The 18,440-nt window shown below is 40.7% G+C and overlaps 1 protein-coding gene across 1 annotated transcript; it reads right to left on the reverse strand.

The window, feature by feature from the left end:
• Positions 1–2,276: 2,276 nt before the first annotated feature.
• On the reverse strand, positions 2,277–15,068 carry LOC121178735 (serine/threonine-protein kinase 35-like). Its single transcript, XM_041033031.1, has 3 exons — positions 14,457–15,068; positions 12,237–12,978; positions 2,277–5,538 (listed from the first exon to the last, which is right to left on the reverse strand). The coding sequence occupies exons 1-2, from the start codon at positions 14,947–14,949 to the stop codon at positions 12,260–12,262; spliced, it is 1,212 nt and encodes a 403-aa protein (XP_040888965.1). The 5' UTR covers positions 14,950–15,068; the 3' UTR covers positions 2,277–5,538; positions 12,237–12,259.
• Between the last annotated feature and the right edge of the window lie 3,372 nt (positions 15,069–18,440).

An 18,440-nucleotide genomic window follows, 5' to 3' on the forward strand; every position in this document is an offset into this window, starting at 1 on the left:
GTAGCAGAGTGGAACATTAAACATAGTGATGTGTTAGAAATGGATAAGTGTAGACAATAAACAGTGGCAGGTTGGTGGAGCCAGGACCACAGACAGAGAACATGCAGCTCCGGAGCCAGAGATACCTGCAGAACGGTACACGGTCTATCTATCTATCACGGTCTATCTATCTATCTATCTATCCAGGCTATAACAGCAGAGGATAACAGTATAAAATAAAAACAATATAATTTTATTATTTTAGAATAATAAAAAATTAAAAGATAATATACAAATAAAATATAGAGTAAATATTCTGAATAGCACAAATCCTTCATCACACAAATGAAAACACACTAAAGGAAATCTAATTATAACACTATTACTTTGATGCAAAATCATCAATAATGTCATCATACGAAATCTGCTCCCCTATTGAGTGATTGATACTGATGACAGCAAGGCCAGTGAGCCGTTCCTGAGACATGGTTGACCTCAGGTACGACTTGATCAACTTTAGCTTTGAAAAGCTCCTCTATACAGTGGATTCCCCCCCGCCTTTTCAATTCCATTTAGGAGAGACCCAGAGGTGAACTGTCCCCCGCGCCCCCCTCCCCTTTCCCCTCCTCACACAGCTTCTGAGCACGGCACCTTCTCAGCAAGCAGGGGCGCCTGCAGCTGCAGGGGACGCCAATTTGCTCCTTCCCCACACAGTAATATGATAGATAACAAAAATCGCTTATCGGCGCAGATGATTTTTTTTTTCATGTGGTTGTGCCGCCCCCCATGTGATGCCGCCCCGGTTCGCCCGTGCTAAAAACCGCCACTGTAAGGGATGATGAGTTACCTGAGCCAGCTCTACTATGGGCCTTATCCTTAGCTATAACAGTGTCTATAGAAATAATTGTGACTAACTATAGGTTTAGTCATAATAACTAAAACTGTAACTACAACTAATTATAAGCCTAATTTTAAAATGACCACGGTGGTGCAGTGGTTAGCACTGTCCCCTCACAGCAAGAGGGTTCCAGGTTTGAACCCCGGTCTGGGCCCTTATGTGTGGAGTTCGCATGTTCTCCCTGTGTCTGCGTGGGTTTTCTCAGGGTATTCCGGCTTCCTCTCACAACATGCACATTAAGTTAATTATCTATTCTACATTGCCTCTACATTACTAGAGTTGCATCAGGAAGGGCATCCGGTGTAAAACAACATGCGAGTCATCAGTTTCAGATGATTGTAGTGAAAGTGGTAAAAAAAAAAGAGGGAGAGAAAGGGTGTCTGCTTCCCAAACCCAAACTGACAGTTACCAGTTCCACAGGAGAGGGGTCTGATAGCTAAAGGCTTGGCCTCCCATTCTACTTTTAGAGATTCTGGCAACCGTATATAACATATACTGTCTAATAACTGTGAGTTATGTCACATGCCGAATGAGTAGTTTTCTCACATTAAACATTTTCCACCATTGTTCAATACAATATAATAACAGGACCAAAGAGACACTGTCAGTGAGTGCAAACTCCTTAAAACTGATTCTGCAAATGAAAAAGAAAAAAAAAAAGAAAAAGAAAAATGTCCATATTTATGTGGTGCAGACATACCTCAGTGAACACAATACTGGATGGCTTGAGGATCCACTGAAATGCCAGAAATAATATCCACACCTTTCCTACCTGACAATTGTATTTGTGTGCACCCCAGCCTCATCTGTGCCCTGTGGATGTTCTAAAAGGCTGGAGAGATCATTTCAAAAAACAAGATCCTCTTAGTCCCAACACAGTTGAGTTAGTGTTTTTCTTGTTTTTTTCAAGTTATTTGCCCACATTGCAGTGACTTGATTTTCACACTTTAGTTAAAATACAGACACTGACCCTATCTTGGCTGATTTTAATTTGATGCATAGAAAACATGTTGATTGCCTTTCCAGTATTTACTAAAAAAGTATGTTTTGAATAAAAGAAAGCATAGTCATGGTTATAGCAGTGCTTAATGTGCAATATACAGATGTTTGACTATTTTACATTCTGACCAGAAAATGTTGTACTGTTAACTTCTCAGTGCTTCATGAAGCATCATCTCACCATGACTTCCAATAAACAAGGCAAGCTTTAAGTTTCATCCACTTCACTTCAGTTCTACCTGTATGTACACATTATGTGGGCACACGGGCAGGTGAAACAGGCACACCCAGGTAACCTTCATGGAAACAACATGCCTATAAATTCCAAGAATTCCTTCCCACGTGTCCTCCACCCTTGACATTGTGACAGCAATGTTAAATCACACAAATGAGACACATTTCCAACCTTTATTGAAACAAGAGCTCTGAAATGTACAAAGTCAGCAATAAAAATAAACATGTTCATTCAAGCAAATGGCTTTAGTTACATGTACAACTAAGGACTGTAAATTCTGCTGAAGTAAAGGGTCAAGTAATCCACCTGAACACAACAAGATCCAGTTGACTAGTACAGTTTCTGTCAGGATGAGAAGCAGAGGCTAAAACAAAATTAGCCAGACCTGGATTGATCCACAGTGTATCCAGGGAGGGACAGTTGCATAGAACAGTGTTGCATGTAAAACAAGTGACCTATTAGTCATTAGAGTTTAGTAGAACACGGTGGTGTTGCACAGATTGACAGGTACATTATCCCAACACCAAAGGAAAGCATCCAGAGGCAGTTCCACAGACACAGAGAGGAATATTTTAAGGTTTTCTTAAATATTTTCATATTTTAAGTACATTCCTCTAAATGAAAGTTTAAAAAAGCTATTCCTCAGAAATCTGAATAAAATCTTAAGAACACATTCCCATTTGCCCATCTCCAAGATTATCAATCCTGCCCAGCACAGATATTCATACATTAGTGAAACAAAGGTGGGGAGCTGAGGTGCACTTTTCACAGAAGTTCAAGCAATTAACCAAAGTACATCATGGCCTGTGTTGAGCTAAAGGTGTGTAAACATCTGTATCAGTGTAAACCTGTAAACCTATTCCCCACAATGCAGCAGAAGAACAGAAAGAAACAGTCAAGCAACTGACAGAAGTCAAAAACACTTCTTAAACACATTAACACTAAAAGTAAAAATGCACACACCCGACAAACTGTGCTGACTTTAAATAAAATCTATTGCTTTGAAATCTGCCAGGTTTTGTTTGTGACTGAGGAATGTCTTTGTTGGAAAAAGGAAACAATGGCTCAGCAAAGAAAAGGTGAAAATGTGTAGCAACATGAGGTAGTACAATTAAAAAGATAAATATTCTTTCAAATTATTCAGGGTCCCAGTTTAGGTGAACATGTGACAGACTGAAAAAACAATTTTCATTCAGATGCTGCAGACTTCCAACCTTTGGTTTCAGGACAAAGATGGACTGACTTAAAGCATTCAGCGATGGTTCACTGTACAGATATCCCACAATGCTTTTAAACTTGCCAGTTTTCATAATTCAGTTTTGATCTGAGTTTACCAACACTTGTATTAAGAACAGGAAACAAATCACGTTGGTAACAGTTCAGCTAAACCTAAACGTGCTCCTCCTCTATCATGAACAGCAGCTGTCTTCTCTTCCCTTTGAAAACCTGATTGCACTCAGCAAATAAATGGGCTGCACAAAAACAAAATGCTAAATGCCAAAATGATGTTTGATGTATATGCTATATCAAATAACCGTATGGAAGTTTTGGAAATCCACACTTTCCTCTTTTTTTCAGGTCGGGGGTGGGGGTGGGGGGGGGGGGGGGGGCATATACCCTGAATAATGTATCTGGAGCGCCAAATCAAAGAAAAATATAGCAGCTAGCCAAATTTTACCCGACTACCAGTCAGTTTCAAGGCACCAAAGGTATAAAGAACTGGAGTGGAAATTAGAGTGTCCATGAAGTCTAATATAGATGAAACACTGGCAAAGAACCTCCTCGTGGTTTCTACTCAAAGGCAAAGAAGTGGACTAAAATACAAAATGAGGGATGTGAAAAGCTTACATGTCTCCAGATATACTACTGAATAAAATTAGCATAGTGTGATTTTATACTTTCTAAAATTAATAACAGATGTTTTCACATTCATGCATATAAAGATGTTTGAATATCAAAAAGAGTAGACCCCACCCCCAAACAAACCAAAACATGTAATTCAATTCGACCTGGGCTTTACTTTCCTATCCTTCACATTCATGCCAATAGAAAACTACATCCAACAAGTCCATGAGATACTCAACTAACTGAAAAATCTCTGCCCTGTATCTTCAGGGACCCAGTCTGCACTAAGTTGACTGATAGCTTGCACCTTAGATGGGTGGCAAAGTAAAGAGGTAAGTGTGTTAATGCCAAAAAGTACCATAAAAATGTGCCACATCTATTAAAGGACTGTGTAAATAAAAAGTGGTACTGTGTGGAGTTTCCATTGATCCCTTTGGATACACCAATTAACACACAATCACAGTATAATAGTCGATTGAGGAGACCAAACCCCAAGCTAGAAATATCTCAAATGATGCAGTAGGTAATGGGGTTGAGCAATGTGACAGCTTTCTGCCTGTCTGTTCATACCATGGTGTCTGTGCCTTTAAAAGCGCTGTTTGCATCAGGACATTCAGGTAATGCTGAGAATCACTGAGCAGAACTTCTTTATGTCAGTATTGAATGTTTTTTGCATTTTTTTTTAATTCACTGGTTTAACCAAAACAATCTCCACTGAATGGCTGGAAATTGATTATATCATGATACATACCAATATTGCAATATAAAATTACATATACCATGACTGAGGACTTTATACAAATCATCCACTCCTGATCACTATGACTCCTATGTAGTGTACCTCTGTGTAAACCAACAGATGTCTGGAGAAATTTAAACCCAGCAACAGAAAAAGGGCGGTGACACTGTTTTCTGTCATTGCATACAGCTGTCAAATCTCAGTGGCACTGTCATTCTCTTACAACACCGGTGTAACGACAGGCAAACAACAGGAAACATACCGACACAGGGCAGGTACTATCAGCACAGACCACATTCAACACTAAGATCAACCTGACGTTTGAGACAAAATAACAAAACACAAATCTCCATCACATGAAGGTTTCCAGTAGCAGTGTGTATCAGACATTACAGCGTTTTTATTAAATATTATCAAAGTGCCAGAAACATGGAGACCATCCCCCCTGTCAACACACACATACACACAAACTAATGCTGCAGCTTACCTTCAGTTTAGAGTCAATCAGTGCACTGCTGTTGGTTCAACACAGTGCCAGTGTCATGTTTTCTGAGGGGAATTTCTCCAGACCTCTGTTCTTTGATTGAGGTGTGGCTACATCAGTTTAATCAAGCTTTCCACTGTGCAGCAGGCATTTACGTTTCTTGCTTCATTACAATATTCCAGGCAAAGCAAACAGTCGCTATCAGAACTGACAGATGATCTCTGTAAACAACTTCAAAGAAAACAAAAATCCCATTTCAGCATCCAAACTGCTTTCAATTGCTTCTCCTTTATCTTCACAGTCTTTAGATGAACACAGGAAGATCCTCACTGATGTAGCAGCTCCAGGAAGCAACACGTCTGCAGAGAAGATAAACAGCTTCCATTAAAAGTGTTTAAAAAACAGCTGAATTGGCAGCTACAGGCTTGTCGGCATATGTGGGACATGGGTCTTTCTCTTAATTCGAATTTACTCTGTAAGTCAATTTGCTTTTCATGAAAATCTTTTTTTTTTTCATTAAACTTCCACCGCAGACGCACCCCCTGGGCTCCCGTAGTTCACTGTGGGCTAGCCCCTCCCCCACCTGTATCTGACTGAGACGCAGTAAATCAACATGGCAGCAGCCAGAGAAGAGCTCATCCCTAAAAAAGGCACAGTATCGTCCGTAGTTTGGAGGTGGTTCGGTTTTGCAGTATCAGATCCAGAACAAACACAGACACTTTGTAAACTCTGTTTCAAGGTTGTTGCAACCAAAGGTAGCAGTACCACTAACTTATTTCAGCACCTCAAACAGAGGCATGCAGCCGAGTGGGAGGAATGTCGCTCTCTACGAGATGCACGGGAACGCTGTAGCCCACAAAGGCCTGCTAAAAAACAACCTACATTGGGAGAATCATTTTCTAAATGTGTCCTGTATGATAAGAAAGGAACCCGGTGGAAAGCTCTCACTGATTCAGTCGCGTTGTATATTGCTAAAGACATGGTGCCCATTTATACTGTAGAGAAGCGGGGATTTCTTCACATGCTGAAAACTTTCGATCCCAGGTATGTGCTACCAAGCCGCAAGTATTTTGACGAAGTTGCCTTACCCCACCTATACAACTGCACTCGTGAAAAGATCGCTAGAGAGTTAGAGAAGGTGTCTTTTTACTCGGCCACAACAGACCTACGGTCCAGCCGTACTTTCCTTCATTTTCCTTTCCCAAATAAAGGTAAACTCTCAGATAGAAAAATCAAAACAAATAAAATGCAATAAAAACGTTTTTTGAATTTTATTTTTATGAATTGTAGTTTGCTCTCAGGAAAGGGGAAAAATCGGTTAAAATCGTAAATCAGGTTTCATGTGAAAAAAAATCAGATTTTATTTTTAAGCCATATCGCCCAGCCCTACCTGGAGTGTTGCTCAAAATCTCTGCATCGACTTAGAAAGAACTAAATCAGCACCTTCTTCTATCAGCCTGGTTAAATGGAGGCAAAAGAGTAACCTGGTTTCTTGGGTGCAAGTCAACATCTTCACTGCGTCATCTGTAAACAGTTTGTGTCAATAACATACAAGATGCTTGTATTGGTCAGCGGTCAGTTCGGAGTGACAAATGAAGACATAATGGCTCCTGGGTTAATGTTTCTGGTAACCCTCAACCTGTCTTCTAGCACCAACATTAGACCAAAAGAAATATAAAATTCTTTTGTTAATATTGTCATGATATGGGAGAGGATTAGGGCCACGTGGGCTAAAAAAAAAAGCTAATTAGAATTCTGAGATTAAAGTCAAAATTCTACTTTTTTTTTTTTTAAGATGTGGCCTTAATCCACTTCTGTATCATGAAACTGGAGAAACTGATTGATCGGGAAAATTCTTCACTATAGAAAAGCATAAACAAAACACATCCAAGATTATTTTTTTACATGTTAAAAAATTTCTCCACAGAGATGTCAGATGCTGTAAGCTAGAGGACCTTCCTCCGTTTGAAGCTGCGTTTTCACATCAGTAACTTCACCTACTGACTTTGATAAGAGAGTTTCTCTGGAATATGTTGCCTGTTTCCACATCATGATAAAAACCTTGTACTCTGGCCACTGCCTTAGAATGCACGTGTTAGTAAACAGTATGTTATTGACTGTGTTGTTAGAGAAACAAAATAAGCAGCAGGTCAGCGCAGAGGCAGCAGCAGCTTCATTCCCCTGTCTGCATCCTCACACGATACATTCACACTCAGTATTAAGATGTAGGTCAGAGCTCAATATACAAATATTGTAGTTCTCCTTATGAACTGGAAGAAAATAGATCTGAAGCATAAAAATGCTCCAGGTCACATTGGCATACATATGGCATAAGGGAAACGCTGACGTGCCTCCTGTGTCTGCCACCATGCTTTTCTGGGATAACAGTATCTTATTTTATTCAGCAAGTAAAATGAATCAATCCTCCACCGTTGCTGCCAAGAACTTTCATGGCTGGGCTGTAATTTTCTATCTGAAATTCAAACATGACCTGTTTGAATTCAGAATATAAAGTCTATAAGCAGAACAGAGGCCGCTCTTAAAATTCCCTATAAGCTTGGCCTATAGCATGTCCTATTGACCAATCAGTAACCTAAGCTAATTTGTGAGCAAAGCTGTGAACATCTGATAATCATGACCGAAGCATCTGAGAAACAGTGTGGACATATTCTGGGTTCTTCACCACAGATGTTAAACTTACCAACAAATTGAGTCATATAAGTTGTTTTCAAATGAATTCCAGTGAATTGTGTCTTAGTTTGAATTCATTCACACTTCAGAATCAAACTGTTTGGGTTTAGTGACATGTTGCTGTTGCCTTTTTCCGTTGCACCATTTTTAGGACAAATGGAGCATTGTTAGCCTCACTATTTCTTGGGCTCTAAGAAAAGGGGAGCAAAGGACATGTGAAGGGCTGCTTTATGCTGTAGGTTTTCTTCTTAATTTAGCTGGTATATTAAGCTTAAACATTACAGTAACAGCTGCTTTACACAACATGAAAACATGTGGCACAGAGACAGCTGGAGAAACATCACTAACATTTTACCAAGCTGATTTGAAGCAGTCTTACAGCACAGCCGTGAGGACATGAAATCTGCAGCACTCTATAAACACAGAGATGTGCTGAGTCAGTGCAGTAATGCCACATTGCTGCAGCATACAGTCCTGGGACTCTTTTACAGAAGTACCCACTGCAGAATGCCCTGCCTGCAGCACGCACACACACAAAGACACACAAAGACACACACACACACACACACACACACACACACACACACACACACACACACACACACACACACACACACACACAGTAACTGACAGTCACATCTGCTGCATGTAGAAAGATACAGGTTCAACGCAGCAGCAAAGATGAAATCTCCCACATTTTAAACAATATACCAAAATAAAATGCCTGGCTTGAAAGCAAATACTTTACTGAGGTCCCGGGCCTGCTGTAAACAACACTGACAGGGCAGCTGACCCCAGGACATCAAACACTTCCAAATAGCCCAGAAGGTCCTGCACTCCACCTCAAATCAACACAGTTAACATGTCAGTCAGCACATTGGTCTGTAAAGCACTGTACTGACAATCATCAGCCTCTGGTCAGCCCTGCAGCACACACAGCCTTTTGTTCAATCTGACCTGCACCATGATGAGAGGGCTGCTGTGTTTAGAGATGTGCAGCCGCTTGGCTTGCCACAGTGACAGATACAGTGTGTTTGTCCAGCTCTGCTGTCATAGATTTCCCAAACGCACTCTGTTGCATAACTGACTTAAAAGGAGTTCAGGCAGGGATTTAGAGCTTTATCCTGCAACTTGTGGAGACAACATGTTTTAATGGCCAGAGCTGACTTGTCATTTTTATGTAGCATGGGAATTTAGCTGACAGATTCATGGTCTGGATTCACCATTTGCTACATGAATGCAACAGAGCAGACTCTGTTGCTGATGACAGGGCTATTTCACTTAACATAACACTGAACTACTCGCCCTGTATTGTGATACACAGCTTAAATAGTCATTCATGCTCTCAAAGGGGCAATCATCTCTACTGGAATCTGCAATCTCTCTACTAATAGTTAAAGGGATAGTTAGCCCAAACCAAACACACTTTCTCACTTATCTCTGGTGGTACATATGCATGCACATAATTTATGTGCTGAGATCTTGACATGCCCATTGTTGACGCTTCTGTTACCAAATACAATGGAGCCACAATGCGTCCCTCCAGAAACTGTGTCCCAGCTGTAAGTTTTTGAACCTTTTGGTAGGATACAGTTCCTAATAAAAACGGACTGGGACACTGTTACTGGGGAGAGACTTTGCTTTTGTGGAATTTGCAGTGCTTTTAAGTCATCCATAACTCTACACTGCAGATAGCTTTCTTGTATATTTGTACATATTGTGTATAGATTTGTTACCTTGTTTTTCACCACTAGAGAGACAACTGCCAGCAAAAAATTCCTTGTATGTTTATGCATACTTGGCGAATAAAGCTGATTCTGATTTTGATTCTGATTCTAATGCCAATGAGAAAGTCAGGTGCCCATATGCACACTGAAAGTTGTTGTTTAGCGTAACCATTTCTTCATTTACGTATGCTGGGTGAGACAAATCAAATGGGTATCTTCTTTACCAGACCCCCTCTTTGTGTTACCATTCCTCCATTATTATATTTTTTACATGGAATGAGTAATATGGATTTTGTAACCTAATCACTTCCACTGGAAACACAGTCTTCAAATGAGGCTAGTAACAATCATACCAGCTGAAAACTGATGTTTTTTGCAATGCAAAAAGAGTGGGCAAAGGTGGATTCAATAAGAAATTTGCTAAGGTTGTGGGTTGGTGTTATTAATGTGTTCTGATGTTTTCTTACACCAGTGTGCTTTTTTCATGATGATCTGACAAGCTGCCAGTTACTTATCTTTACGTACTATGTGAGCATACTTGCTCATTTACAGTCACTGAGGTGATTAACACACACATATATATAGTTCAGTGATCTGTGAACGTGCAGGGAGCTGAGCGGGGGATGGAGAAAAGAATGAATGGAAGGTGGGGGTTGGTGTGTGTACTGGGGGGGCTTCAAGAGGACCAGGAGATGGTCAGCTGGGATGTCTGCAGCCCCTACCCCCACCCTCACATTATGTGTCACCATCCCCCTATTAGAGTCAAGAGAGATTACGTAAAAAACAAAGGCAAAAGGTATGATACACTGTCTTTAACACATTAAAGGCAGGGATTCAGTGACTCTGGCTCGGCTCAGATAAGGAACTTGCAGATAACCAAAACAAAACAACAGGAGGATCCAGTATATGCTCACTCAGCCTCTTTAAAACACAGGCATCTGGATCCTGCTGGACCTGTGGCCCTGGGGCCAGGGGGTGGCTGGGGCTTTGGTTGCATAAGACATGTCCTGGTTAGCTCCAGCACAACAGACAATCAATGCTCATCCAGGCAAGACGACTGACAGCACATACACAAAAGGCAGTCACTGCAGTTTCTAAATATGTGCCCAGGGCGACACGCTAACAGTGACTTCACCTTCACTCTTTACCATTCACCTGCATGTTTAAATAAACTCCATGGAACTGGAACATGTCACAACACCTCAAACTACAAATGTCACTGACTGGTCCCGTTCACACCTGTTATTAACTTGCAAAACAGGTGATCTGATCACAAGAGGACAGCTCTAAGTATAGGTATGAATGCACCCAAGATACATTCAGGGTGCATTTGAGATCGGATCACTCAGACCACTTTCAGAGGTGGTCTGGGTCGCATTTAGCCACATTCTTCAAGGACAACTTATTATGTTATGGGACTTGTCAGTCCAAGTTTTCTGTTTGCACCAACAACACCCTGCCAAATTCCTTGTATGTGTAACATACCTGGCAGGAAAGTGTTTCTGATTCTGATTAAAATGACCTCTTCTGAGTATGTATGTATGAGTACATACTCACTCGTGTTCTCAAACAGAGAAAGCTGGCTTTGCCTATGACATCTGAAAATAGTGGATGTAAATGTCAGCTCATCAGCTTTGTAGAGTTACAGAAATGGTCAGACTCAGCCGGAGTCAGGAAGGTCAGAGAGCAGGGCTGGATAAAGTGTGCAGACCCATTCAGGCCAACCACAGAAACAGGTCTAACCCATGACATTGTGTTGGTCTGGAAAGGGAAAAATGCAGCTCAAATGTCACTATCTACAGTGGCACAAATGGTGGCATGCTGAGGGGCTCATTCCAGAAGAAGCTGTGAACCAGGGAACTGCAGCACATTGAGTATAACTGAGTATAATCACCTGTGCACACTGATATTTCACCTGGAACTCAGAGCCATAGATGATCAGAACACACTAAGTTGTCATCTAAGGAGATGACAAAGAAAAATCATCATGACCAGCAAGTCAGTCCTCTGTTGCTAAGGTTAATGTAATCAGTAGAGCTAATACACCCTTTAACCTTTGTAGAAACTCAAGTAAATTCAAGTTTAGGTGTTTTCACAATATTAGCTAAACCAAGCTACTGTGACAACAAAGTTGTATCAGCTGTCTCAGAGGAACGAGTTTAGTTTTAATGAAGTAGTGAAATATGTCATCAGTTTAACATGTCACTAAACATGTTAAACTGATGACATATTTTTTCCCACTGCACAGTCAACAGATCGGTTGTGCAAAGGTTATGAATTGTTCAACTCATCTGCTTCTCTTTATCTACAGCTTTCCAGGACTGGTATAGATTTTCTAGAGGGACTTATTAAAAAGATAATGGCTGACCACCTAAGACTAACCAGCTAGGCATGTTCTAGATGGTTTACTTGCTATCTGATAAGAAAACAACAAATTACATACTATGCAATGTAGCAGGGTGGGTGTTGTCTTTCAGTTGTGAATATTGCGTTTGAGTCACTGAGAACCACCAACAAAAAGAATTACAACATTAAATTGGAGATCCAGTGATGAATAAACAAGGCAAATAGCTTAACAGACAGCTCATTAAAAAGGTAGAAGTCATGGGACAATCATAGGAAGATAAAGACACAAGTACCTGTAAAACAGTCTGGTTGAGGGTCATGCAGCACACATAACCTGGTCCATTCTGGCCTGCAGCTCAAAAGCATCTGGCCTGTCCTGAGGGTTAACAGCAAGCATGTCCTGAAGCAGCTTCTTCACTCCATCAGACATGCATGACCTGCGTTTCTGCGGGATGCTCAGTACCATCTTTGGGTTCTCTAGCAGTGCCTCACCCACTGGCACAATGTCTGCTCCTTGTCGCACATATGTTCCCAGCAGCTCCCGCTTAGACTCTGCATCAATGAAAGTAATTCTCTCTAACATGGCCCAGATGATGATGCCTAGGGCAAATATGTCCGCCTTGGCTGTGTAGTGGCCCTCCCACACTTCAGGAGCCATATAGAAGTCTGAGCCGCATGCTGACGACAACCAAAACTTGTTGACGTTAACATTTTTAGTCTTATCTTCACCTTCTTTGCCTTCGCTGGCATTACCCAAACCAGCACAAACTTTACTCAGGCCAAAGTCGGCCACCTTGAGGACCGGAGTCCCTGACTTCTCTGAGATGAGGATGTTGTCAGGTTTGAGGTCTCTGTGGACAATGCTGTTTTCATGCAGGAAAGCGACGGCGCTGGTCAACTGGAGCATAAAGCTGTTGTTAGTTCGTGGGTCGGGCTGCCGAGACAGAATGAACTGGTTGAGGTCACCACCTTCACAGAACTCCATGACAAACCAGAGGTAACAAGGTTCCTCTGGAGGACTGAGCACTCTTTCACCTGAAACAGACACACATCAGTCACTCACACAGTGGTGAAATGTTGCACAATACTCCAAGTAGTTTAATGTGAAAAAAAAGACATATTTTGCTAAAACCATTGCAAATATTTGATTATTTGGACATGTCACTGAGAAAATGACATGAGGTCACCAGCTACAAGGTTTATTAGAGTTATTGTTGTGAAATGATTATGATTTCCCAACAATCCACTGAATGTGCACTCTAACTAACTGCTTGTAAGTATAGGTGCCACTCGAATCCCCTTCATTTCTTTATCAGGGTGTTTCTGTAACATGTTATATGTGGGGGTATCTGAATTACAACACAATGAGACTTTGTGGAACCAGTTCACAGCATCTCTGACATGCTTTGGCATATATTATAGAATTCCAGCAAGAACAATGTCAAACTGATTAGTGGAAGAGATAAAAATTCACCAATAATAACTCATAACAAAAAAAGGTGTTTGCCATTCACAGACTAACTACTAGCATCGCTAGAACCACTGTATACAGGCCACTGACAGAGCGGCGTATCTCAAATATGAAGGAGGTATAAGTGCATCCACCTGGACTGTGACTGGGCAACAAGAAATCATTTGTATGATTGGAGTGATAGTTAAATCATTGTTTTCACAATGTTACCAAAATGTAATGAAAGAACACAAAATCTGCACTACAGAAGCACAAAAAACAAGCACAGAACAGACTTTACTAAAAAGCACAAACTTTGTTGATGTGGCAGATATGGCAGAAGTGCAGTGGTCGTGAATGGAATGTGCAAAATGTCCCTGTGAAAGCTAACACAGTAGACTCCATTTTAGTGAGTCTGAGCCTCCGGAGCTCCCTCACAAAATCTGCCCATCCCCCACAACCAGTCAGTGTCATGGCGACAACAACAATTCTACTTGAAAGAACATTTCACAGGACAACATTAGCCATACAAGCTAAACCTTACAAACATTATTTTTTTCTTTTAGACCACTAAGAGTTAGCTACAAGTTAACACCACAAATACCGCGACAGATTGCAAAACCACGAAGATCAAACATCCAGTTCTGGGTTAGCTAAATCGAATGACCATTGTGATGTAACTGATTAAACACTCACCGAAAATGTCAACTAATAAGCCCAATTGATCATTATTATCGTTATTTGATGAAGGACCCAGCATAAATATGGGTATATCTACATCATATCAACATATATACAGTAAATCACTGTCGAAATCTGAGGAACTGCGTCCTGCTTTGATCAGGAAATCAAAACTATATAATAAAATCTTGCCAATTATGATTACATTGGTCATATCGGATAACTACCAAAACTCTTTGCAACAACACAAAAGTTTCAGGAGTGTCAAAGGCTGCTTCTTTAATTCGGCACTGTGAAAACCAAGAATCAGCCCTTAGTTAACCTCTAAATCTGGTTTAGTGGCTCAGCTCAAACATTTAACGCTGGAGAGCTAGAGACTCACCTTTTAGTGAGGTCTCCACCAGACGCAAGTACTGTTTGGACCGTTTGTTCCCATGACTCATTTTCTGGGCCATACCGTTCCTCTGCAGCACACACTCTTCCAGCTGCACCACATTTTGATGCCTCTTCTCCAGGCTTGCCAGCGCCCAGAACTCCTGCAGGGCGAGCTCCACGTTTTCCGGCGCGTCGCATCGCAGTTTCTTCACAGCAACTTTCGCACCGGACCTCCGGGCCACTGCCTCGTACACCACGCCGTATGTACCCCTTCCCACCTCCCGCAGCAGGCTGTAGCGGGGCGCCATAACCCTCCGCTCCAGGCTGTCCTGCTTGAGGAGGCCGGTGTCCTCCTCCATGTCATGGTCTTCTTCCGTGTTTCCCACGCTCAAACACCGCAGCACACTGGACTCGTCAGCTTGTGCTCCGGTTTGTTGTCTGCTGCAGGCTCGCGCGCTCCTTGTGCGTCTCCGCCAGTTATCACCACCAGCTGTATCCATACGTCCCCGTGAATCTTTCACGATTCAAATATTAGATAGAAAAATGTCCACATGATGTCAACTACAGCACCGTCCACGCCATCCGTCACTCTCCCAGAAACAGGGAAAAACTTGCCCTGTAATGCAGGGTTGCAGAGTTCAGATGTACCATTGCCAAAGAACACGGGGTACCAAAATCCACTTGCGGAACAGCTTGCCTCTTTCTGTGTGGGTGAACATATGATAAATTAGGAACACTGTCTTCAATAAGTAAGTCAAATTCACTACATATTTTGTAAATTACAGAAATGTCTTTTATTTCAATTTCCTCCGAAATAAACAATAACATTGATGTTCAGAACTGCCAGTGGCTTTAGACGTGAAATCAAGGTCAGCGGCCGTTTATTATTTGATTACAGTGCGGTAAATACTCGGTTCAGTTAAATTAGAAATGTTTTCGTCGTTCGCGTTTACATTTGCTCCCCCGCCGTTTTACCTATAATGGTTTCTTCCCAACGTTTCTTGTCCAGCATGGTACTTCACGTGCGCGCGTCCTTACCCTGCAAGCGCACGTGTTACAGCACGCTGGCTGCGGAGGCTGGGACAAATGACGTTAGACAGTTTAAGGCACATTAATCATTAAGCTGTTGTATTCACAAACGTGCCAGGTTGACTGAAAAATAGCTAAACAAAATTAATTCCTAGAGTTAAACAGAATTTTATCTAATAATTATTTGTCGCTGGTATAGTCAGTATATTTGTTTGTGACTTTTGAGTCACAAAACAGTCTTTGTCCTGTTCTGACATCATCCCTCATGAAGCAAAATTTATGATGGCCACAGATGACTTCATCTGTCTGCTGTGTCCCTGGTGAGAGAATGTCTGGGATGCAATTTGTTTATTAGTCCATTCTCAGACAAATCTCCCCTCCTCTGAAGCACCAACAGCATGGTGTTTAGTATAGCACCAAAGATAATGCGTCATTTTTAAACTTATGTTATTTCTCGACATATTTGTTGATAATTGAGCGACGTTAAAAAACTGTTGTGTGTGAAAAATGTTTGCACTTGGATCTATAGGGCAGTATGGTGTTGAACAGATTACCCAACTTCAGGCTGGAATGTGTTTAGCATGTTTGCCCCAAGTGTGAAGACTGATAGACATGGAAGATCATCCTGACATATGTGCATATATACAGTACATTACCTTTGTATTCATAGAACCATGATTTTGGAAAAGCACTGGAATCTGTTTTGTTTAATAAGAACATCTTTCTCAGCTGATATTTGCACATCCATCTCAGATGCAGGTGCACTGGACAGCGTCATGTCAGTTTTGAAAGATGTTCCCGCACACTGCTCTGGACCTTCATCAAGAGTATTTTTAAACAATTATTAACTACTTCAATAATTATTTAATATAATTAATAATTAGGTAATAATTTAAGATAGTTGTTGTAAGAATTGTTTAAAAATACTCTTGAGGAAGATCCAGAGGGATCTTTGGTGATGCTGAGCAAGAGCAGTGTGCATGAGCTTCTTTTTTGTGTCTTTCTGACACATTCAAACATCAATTTAAAATAAAATTGTCTTCTTATAAATTATTATTTTTTAATTATTTGAATTATATTATTTTACAAGTTCCTTTTAGAGGAAAACCAGAATAAAAATTCAGTAATACAAAAGAATGTTATGATCTAATTCACATTAAAGGGGTACTCCAGTGATTTAATATTGCACTTCCATGAAATTTGGGGAATTGTGAGAGACAGATTGAAAAAGAATAGTCAAAATGACCATTCAGATCTCAGAAGACCAGATGTGCTGCTGTATTCAAAGCTGAACTGTATACTAGTGTGCTGAACACAAGGACGAGCAGGGATCAGCAGGAGTGCAGTCTTACTTTCACACATGCATTGCAACCCTTAACTTATGTAGACATTACTTGGAGGAGCTGTTTGCGAGAACACAAATGTCTCAGTCAGTTGAACCAGACTTTACCCTGCCAGCTCCCTGGTAAAAAAAAAGAAAAATCTTTGATTGAGTTCATGTGTGAATGGAGCAGGTCATTGAATTCACAGCAAGAGAGTGGACAGGAGGAAAGAGAGAATAGCATAATGCAGGTTCAACATAATAATAAGTAAATAATAACACTATTAATAGAACCAACACTGATTAATGAGACTGACAATACTATACATACATAAAGGATTCATCATTAACATGTCTGTAGGACTTTAGGACAGTAGGACTTAAACCAGCTTAAGTGAGGGTCCTTTGGTGCCAATTAAATGTTCTTTTTTTACAGAGACTAGAACAGGATGTGTGATGGTCAGTGGTGTCAAATGCAGCACCAAGATTTAACAAGACAAGTGCAGGCAAGTCCTTTGTCTGATGCAGTTAGCAGGTAATTTAAAACAGCCATGCTACAATTCTGTGCTATGATTCACTCTAAATCCTGACTGAAAGTCATCAAATAAATTATTGTTCTGTAGAAAGTCACTGTGGTTGCATGGTTCACAAATGAGGAATGACTGCATACAGTGGATAATTTGGTTACTTACTGTTTGTTGGATATCAGAAAGTCTGCCTCACCTTCAGATGCCCAAGAAGAATGGGAGAAAGCATGAATGGTGGAAAGTACAGCAGGAGTAGCAGTGTTTTCTGGAAACACATGATACAGAGAAGAGAGAAAGGTTAGATGATGCACACATGATAGGGAAAATATTCATGTAAGGTGGTTGGTTGTAGTATTCTTTTCAGAACGATGAATACCACCTGTTCATGAGGAGGTGCAGGTGCATGAGATCTGATCATTTGCATAATCAAAGCCTTTAAAAGTGCCATATAAAGCTGCCTGTTCCACTTCATTTGTTGGAAAGGTTCATTCACAATAATATCATATATGAATTTCACACTGCAGAGCTTCCAGTTGTTTGTCAGATATCAGCAAACAAAAATGTACATTTAGCAAAGATGAATGACACATCATCAGAGATGATGGCGGCAGCTACCATGGCTGACAGAAATAAAAAGGGAATGGTTTATGGAATGACGGTTACAGAGACATCAGCCTAGAGAATATTACAGCCTATATCATATTAAATATAAATGAAATTTAAAAAAGTATAAAGTACAATAAACATTTGTAAATCAACCAGCCACCCCCCCCACAAAAAAAAAAAAAAAAAAAAACAAGCCAGTGTATACCAGTGTAAAAGAACAAATACAAAAAAAAAGGGGAAACTAACATGGCACAATTACCATATTTACATAGTGCCTAGTCATGGTGAAACAGACAATATTTTGTGTACATGGTATATAAATAAAGACTCACAAGGAGAAAAAACAGGAAGCTCCTTAAAGTAGGTCAAAAACATAATTGGATTTGTTCTCCAAAGCAGCCACACTCCACCCTTTGAGCCTGATTAAATTAGCCTGCCAGTAAGTGGCACAATTTTTACACTTACAACATTCATATAGAGGTGGAAACTGCTGTACACCTAAAGTAAA

The sequence above is a fragment of the Toxotes jaculatrix genome, chromosome 3, assembly GCF_017976425.1.
Source record: "Toxotes jaculatrix isolate fToxJac2 chromosome 3, fToxJac2.pri, whole genome shotgun sequence".
Classification (NCBI taxonomy): Eukaryota; Metazoa; Chordata; class Actinopteri; family Toxotidae; genus Toxotes; species Toxotes jaculatrix.